We start from the raw sequence: 7,743 nt of genomic DNA, 5'->3' as shown, positions 1-7,743 counted from the left end.
AATTTATAGTATGTAAATGGTAGGATCCATTACATGTGAGGGTAGTTAACCTAGAAAACTAACATCGTTTCTGTTAAAGGTTATACTTTGTAGCAAAATATGAACACAAAGATTGGTTTTTGCCGATTTCATTGTAAAAGGTACAAAGTGTAGTTTGAGTATAACATAAAGGTTGATTTCTATAATTTAGTCTTAAAAATTACAGAATGGTCCATCGTTTTAGCCTTTTATTTTTTCTTTTTCTTCAAAAGTTGTGTGATATGGCATTTGCATTGAAGCTTTAGATTTTAGTTGTGGACCCATTTGTTTCATTGTTAGGCTTTGTTCTTATCATTAATGTGTAAGATAAATATTTTAAAGAATTAGAGGAAAATAAACGTTTAATTTCTTAATTATACGTTTGTTTTTGTAACAAATTATATGATAAAAAAAACTTTTGTTAGTAAAGAGATCACCCTTGAAAAACCACAAGATTTCATTCATTCTGAAAAACAAAAATATGAATTTAAACTCACATGATCTGATAAATGTGATGTGCTTGAAAATTTCAAACCAATTGATTTGACTAACCCAGATAGTCTCAAACCTCCCAAGTTAAAAATCGTTCTTATCACCAACTCTAAAAAAGATGTTAAAACATCTATTGCTGAAAAGAGACACAATGGTAATAGGAAAGATAAGACCATAGAATTGTTTTGTTACTTTTGTGAAAAGAAAAATCATATGACAAATGATTGTTTTAAGTTAAGAGCATATGATATCAACAAAGGAAACAATATCTGTGTGAGTCAATATCTGGGTGCACCATTTGTGGGAAACCCAATCATGTGACTCAACAATGCTCATTCCTAAAACCCTATGATATCAACAAGAATAGGTTAAAAGGAAGAATGGCTGTCAAAAGGGAATCACAACCACTTCCTAAAAGAAGTGAGTCTGATTAAACACCTGTCACGCAAGCCTTGAACAAATACCTGGTTCACAGGTATGGGTAACTACCATATCACAGAGTACCTTATAGGTATAATGAATCTGTGTACATGCCCCGAAGGCCATGGATAAACAAGCATCCTCATGAATATGATCAACTCATTGGAAAGAGTCAAACAATAGTTAACTCAAGTGTAAAAGCACTTCTAGAGGGTCAAAAACCACTGTTTGAGGTAATTCAACAACTAATCATCACAAAAGAACATTCTTAAAGAGATGATATAGTGGAAGAAAACACCAAACCCAAAGCAGATAAAGCTTTGGATTCACTACAAAATTGACCAATTTCCACTGTCTGCAGGGAACATCTATTTACATTTTAAAAATGTAAATAGAGGTTTCTCTAGCACATATCCTCATCTGAATAAAACATGATAATATTTTCTGAAAATTCACTAAAAAGATTTTCTTTAAAATTAAAGCATTAGAATGTTGCTTTGAAAAACCAAAATTTTGTTTTAAAAATCATGAAAAGATTGTTAATGATCACCAAAAACTATGTTCATTAACATTGGCCAAGCCGATCAGTAGTATGTTAGTACCACAGGAGTGACAATTCTGTTTTCAAATTTCCCGAGGTTTGTGGGGAAGTTTGAGGAACGACAGAAACTGTGAAACACAATTTGATAAACCCTTTGATAGTTTATTAGTCGAGTCAACATAGGCTTGAATGTATTCATCACACAACCGCACTTGTTTACACAAAGACGATTAAAAACATTATGTGCACCAAGTGCTTCCTTAGTTTTTAGTTATTCATAAAAGAAAAAGGGGTACACATTTGATGGAAATATATAACTAGTAATTAAAAGTAATTTTAACACTAATTTCACAAGCTCTTTTAGAGGTTTAGGTTCTTTCATTTTCGTATCACTTGTATCTAATAGTGCAATTTCGTATTTTTTTTTTACAATTCCGTGTTCGAACGACCCAGTTTCACCGACTTTGACTAAAACTCTAGTTCAAACCACTAACTAAACCGACCGGGTTGTATGGGCATCCGACCTGGTTGGGTTCATAGGTTTGATGTTTGACAAATAATTAACTGACTGTTCGAGCGACTTTCATTGTTTTGTTAAACTTGTTACATTGTATTAGAACTTTGATGATGATGATGATAACGATGGTTGATAAGCATCGTATGTATATATAGCTACATATTTTAAAGATTAATGAAAAAAAAAGGTTAAGCGTCCGATTCTGTATACATGCGGGTTAGTTCTTAACCGTCAGCGAGGCCCTTAACCCTCAAATCGTCAATACTGAACCAGGACGTACTATATCAATCTCAAACCAACCGAACCAGCCTACTTACTTCAATTTAAACTCGTTTTACTCGTGTCAACAGTTTATTAAAAAACTAAGGTAATTTGCATTCATGAAGTAGGATCAAATACAAACCAAATTTCGTATACAATATTTATAAAACTTTTGACATATAAGAAAATAATTAATTAAACATTCCGTATGCAATTAAAGCGTACATTTACTGCATTAAACTCAACCACAATTATTCATTTATTCATTTATTATATTTGTAATACAAACTACACAATTACGCAACCCATACAAGGTTATCGATGGGAATAACATGGCACACCGGACCGCTCCCAGGATAACCTCCGAGCAACCGGAACGCCACATGGTCTGCGTCCCACATGGACGTGTCCTTGTGGCAAACAGAGATAGATTCAATTCTCTCATTATTATCCCCACCTAATGCAAGCTTAAAAATCCTAGTCATATGACCCTTGTGCCCATGACAATAGTAAACCATATAAGGGTAAGCCATGGTATGACAAGCCACCATTTCAGATGTATTGACCTCTAATGGCTTCTCAACCAAAGTATAGTTTTGGTAAAGGGTATGGTTAGAACTCAAAATCTTGGTGGTCAAAACTTTCGGTTTGACCGAACCAAAAAACTCTTGTGTCATATCCATTATGGACTCCAGTGATGTCACACACCGCTTGAACTCATCCCTTATAGGTTCGAGCTCACATTGCCTGAGTGTTGTTTCCATCGCTTTGGCTTGTGAAGATGTGTTTGAGAATTGGAAGTATTCAAGAAGGTATGGGAGTTTCGATGAGGAGAAAGGGATGGAATCAGCATCCGTTCTAGAGAGTAGATGTGTAGGGGTAGAATCGTCATTTGATGCAAAATAAATTGGCATCCTTTTGCCTTGGTATAGATCGGTGACCTTGAAGAAGACATGTAGAGAAGGGTCGAAATCTGGATCTTCTTTGGGTTTGACAACGTTGTTGTGATTGTTATCCAAGATTTCCAAAGCATTGCATCCAAGAGAGAACTAAAAGATTCACACGTTATTCTTTTAAATGATATCTAGAATTTTAAATTACGTTATCATATATTTTAAAGCTAAAACTTAGTGATTAATATATATGTATAGATGGGTCTACTAGACGTACCCCACCATCATTTAATTTTAATCATACGCTACACTTGAAAACATTGAATCATTGAATTTTTGTTGTCTATTATTGTAAAAACCGAGGAATATTACTGATATTACAAGTTGAAAGGTGTAATAAAACAAATAAAAAGAAAATCGGAGAGATATCTTTAGCAACCACCATATATGAATACACACCCAAAAAGAATAGAACACAAGAAAGCGATTGATAGATGAAAAAGAGTTGTAAGGTTTCGCTTTTTTCATTTTGATCAATTGTTCGTTGATTCCTGTTGAACACTACTGATTTTTTTTAAAAAAGTATGAAGATTTGCGTGCAATTAAATATTGAAGTTAAACAGAAATAAATATTTATGGATGAATACCTGAAGCAACATTGCAGACAAGATGAAAGAAGCAAAGGCCATCTCAACGAGACTTGATGCATTTTCTTTTTAGTTGTGGTATATATATATATAGCAGGAGTTATTTAATTACCACATTAGAATGATATTCCCATTATTCAAAATTTAATTAAACGAAATGTATATGGTTATAATTTAATCACCTAGATCCCATATATTATTTTACAGAAAGTATAACATATATTCAATATCCTAAATAAAAAAGAGTGGTGTTGGGTACAGTTAATTTGATCTTTGGACACCTAATATACGACTGGTATTTAAATATATAAGTTAGATATAGAAACCTCACCCGACCAAGTCTATATACAACTCGTATATTCGTATATGAGTCGTATAGCTAATGTAAAAAAGATATACGAATCACATAGACCCTATACAACTCGTGTGTTGAAGAATGAATCAGAGGTGTATCGTCATCCCGAGCAATAAAAAATGTACCCATGATTTCATATTTAAAAATATTAACACAATGAGAAGTTATTTAATAGTATAATGTATATATATATTACCAATTAGTAACTTTACACGTATTAGTTGTCTGTACCTTTGGTTATGGTTGTGTTTTGTGTTTGGGAGTGTTGTACATTTGCTTATGTGGTTTGTACTTTAATTGGGTTTTTCAGCAAGGAATGACAATAAGGCCAGGGAGTGTGGTTTAACGCCATCTCAGCGATTTTAGCGTCCTGGGACGCCATGGACCACATCGCGGTGGTTGGGGGGGGGGGGGGGCTGTGTCCCTTCTACCATCACGCTAACGAGCAGAATTAGAGGGAATCGAGGTGAGTTTTGTTTAAAGGGGGCACTATAGTTTAAAGGGGGACTTTAAACCACACCCTGTAAGTTAAAGGAAGGGCTTTAAAGCCCCTGTGTGACGTGGCGGTGAGGTGGCGCTTAGTTGGCGTGATAAAGCCTCTAGGGACTTTATACCACACCCTGTAGCCTAAGTGATGGAGCTGGTTGTGATAAAAAGAGGGTTTTACAGGAATTGGTGAAGCTTACACAAGACGCTAGAATACATAAAGAGGGTTTTATAAGAATATCAACCAAAATTACGTATATACCCTCACATGTTATGCATGTGAGGGAATATAACTGATGAAATTAATTTAGTTAGTCGTAAATGATTGAACCAGCAACAAAAATAAACTTAAAGAACGTTTTTAACAACTTTTAAAGATAAAGAATGTAACCTGCAAATTTGAAAAAATATAAAGTACGTTTTGTGAAATTTATATTATCTCATACTATATATGATTGCATTATATTACATCAAATTGCGTCACATTACATTAAATTATATTAAATTGCATTACATGATATTAATATTAAACACACCCATTTTACACCCTCTAAATTTAGATACAACCTACACAGATATATCATCAAACCATTTTGTACACCCTCTAATTTTGGTAAAACCTACACAGATACATCATCAAACCATGTTGTTTTAGTACATTTATTTATTTAGTATTATGCCACTGTTATTAAATACTTTAATAATAATAATAGTAATAATATATTATTATTATTATTATTATTATTATTATTATTATTATTATTATTATTATTAATGTTCTGAAAGTAGTTTAATTATATTTTTCTTTTAAAAAACAAAAGTTTGAAACTCAGATAATTTTTCTTTTATTTATATTTTTTGTTTTTGGTTTTATTCAATAAATCAATACTTTTAAAAATATTTTTGAAACATATTTTAGTTTTTAATATTTTTATATCGTTATATATATATTTTTTTTCTTTTCTTCTTTCCTTTTTTATGTATTTTTTGGAATTAACATTTTCTTAAATTATATTTTATATTTCAGCTTTTAGTAAAAAAAGTCTCTTATTAGAAAAAAAATCATTATTGTTATTTTTAAGCTTTCTTCTTTTATTTTACAACACTATTAATAAAAGTTAAAAAATTAAATAATCATTAATGGCAGTTTCTTTTAATTTACTAAATATTAAAACATGCTTTTATAATACTTCATCATTTTTTGGTCTCATTTTTAATAAAATAATATTCTAATAAATATTGTGGAGATAACATGTGTCCTCAATCTAAATTAATTCAAAAGGGTAAACAAATAATTTCTCATTGATTCAGTTAATTGATAACCTTCCGTAACCGCCACCCTTTATTTTAGGAATACGAATTAATCTACGAATTTGTATTTTTTTTATCGTTCATCAACTATAACTTTCTGAAGATCGTAGAATGAAGGTTTTATAGAGTGTTATACAGTGAATGCAGAATGAAGGTTTTATACAGTGGTATAGTGTAATATAATGTTATAGTGTTATATTTTCTGGTAGCAGAATGAAGGTTTTATATAGTGTTATATTTTTCTGGTAGCAATCTATGATGATATATAGTGTTATATTTTCTTGTTGCAGTCTATAAAGTCTATAATGATGTATAGTGTATATAGTGTTATAGTGTTATATTTTCTGGTAGCAGATCTATAATGGATGTTTAATGTTATATAATGTTATATAGTGTTACATAGTGTTATATGGTGATTATATGGTGTTATATAGTGTTAGGGTCAGGATTTAGAGAAAACGGTGGAAAATATGAGAACGGTGAGAACGCTTATAGATGTCCGATCAAAACAATCTATGAACTAGATTGGCGCGTATAACAACTCTCCTAAAATCCCTATAACATCTCTATATGTCCTAAAATACACCCCGTATACGAAAAATACGCCCGAAATACCTTTATTTTTATAAAAATAAGAAAAACAAGAATTAGGGGGCGCTCACGGGGCGCGACACACTTAAGTGTGTCCGTCACGGGCGGCGACCCCATGACACCAGGCACAACCCGGTGATGCCACGTGTCCTGTTACGCGTCCAACCTACACTCGTGACTGGCCAAGGCTAGAACCTACCCCACATCTCTCGCGGGTCGCGAAGGATGTTGTTAAGAGTGTCGCGGGCCGCGACCCGCTGCTCGATCAGAACTATAAATAGGGGATCACGGCTTCAGTTGAGAATTCGTTCAAAATCGAAAACTCTCTCTATTCTCTGATAGTAATTATAATTCCAGGGCATAATAACCACTAAAAAGCGAAGCTCTGCCTCGATGTAATGTAAATTTGGGTTATCATACTAACGCGTGTGCATTGTTTAAATTAATAGATTATAACCAAGAAGTCACAAGGAAATACCTAATTTAGCAATGTGAGTAATTCCTCTTTTTGTAAACTGTTTTTACAAAACCTCAATTGTTTTAAATTATAATTAACAGTGATTGAGTATTTGTAAATCTACAATTATCGTCGGTATGTTGGGGTTTTGTATACATAACTTGTTACTACACTGTGAATAGTAGCATGACCACAAGTCAGGATTGACAATGTCGTGGGTGGTAATTAAAGTAGATGTAAACAAATGTAATTGCGGGTTGCCCTCAATGCTGTAAAATGATAAAACTTGTTTTGATTAAACCGGGATTCACTCGCCAGTATTTCTTGCTGATAAAATGTTTTTAAACGCGTTTCAGGTAACAAACTATGAAAGCCAATTATAAGCCAGCTGGAGAGCACTGAAGGTTTGGAAAAGTGGCTATAAAAGTTACCTAAATAAAGAATAAGTTTTATTTCAATAAATTAGGGTTTATCCCTATAAACATGTTTGTAATGGAAACTTGGGTTTATCCCATGTATTTATTATTATAAAAATGTGGTGTTTTACTCTGATAAACTATTTCCTAACTACAGTCCTGATGTAAATTCCGCTGCCAAATTAATAAACACCGATACCACCAGCTCTATGAGCTCGCGACCGTCCGCCTCTTGGGGCAGGGGTCAGGGGTTGCGACATGAAGGTGGTATCAGAGCTACAACCACTGATTTCAGCCACATAAGTGTTCTGCTGACACCAAAATTTTATCCATTATGT

General features: G+C 32.8%; 1 protein-coding gene across 1 annotated transcript; it reads right to left on the bottom strand.

Annotated features, from left to right (window-relative positions):
- Positions 1-2,490: 2,490 nt before the first annotated feature.
- LOC110870901 (BURP domain-containing protein BNM2C) lies at positions 2,491-3,832 on the bottom strand. The gene is made up of 2 exons (XM_022119971.2): positions 3,790-3,832; positions 2,491-3,298 (listed from the first exon to the last, which is right to left on the bottom strand). The coding sequence occupies exons 1-2, from the start codon at positions 3,829-3,831 to the stop codon at positions 2,546-2,548; spliced, it is 795 nt and encodes a 264-aa protein (XP_021975663.1). The 5' UTR covers position 3,832; the 3' UTR covers positions 2,491-2,545.
- Positions 3,833-7,743: the final 3,911 nt, after the last annotated feature.

Source organism: Helianthus annuus, chromosome 3 (genome assembly GCF_002127325.2).
Source record: "Helianthus annuus cultivar XRQ/B chromosome 3, HanXRQr2.0-SUNRISE, whole genome shotgun sequence".
NCBI classification, from domain to species: Eukaryota; Viridiplantae; Streptophyta; class Magnoliopsida; order Asterales; family Asteraceae; genus Helianthus; species Helianthus annuus.
This window is presented reverse-complemented; position numbering and strand designations above follow the sequence as displayed.

Coding starts and splice junctions, on each gene's coding strand:
- LOC110870901 (XM_022119971.2), bottom strand. CDS start 3,831: ATGGCCTTTGCTTCTTTCATCTTGTCTGCAATGTTGCTTCAG. Junction 3,299..3,789: donor TGTCTGCAATGTTGCTTCAG/GTATTCATCCAT, acceptor TGAATCTTTTAG/TTCTCTCTTGGATGCAATGC.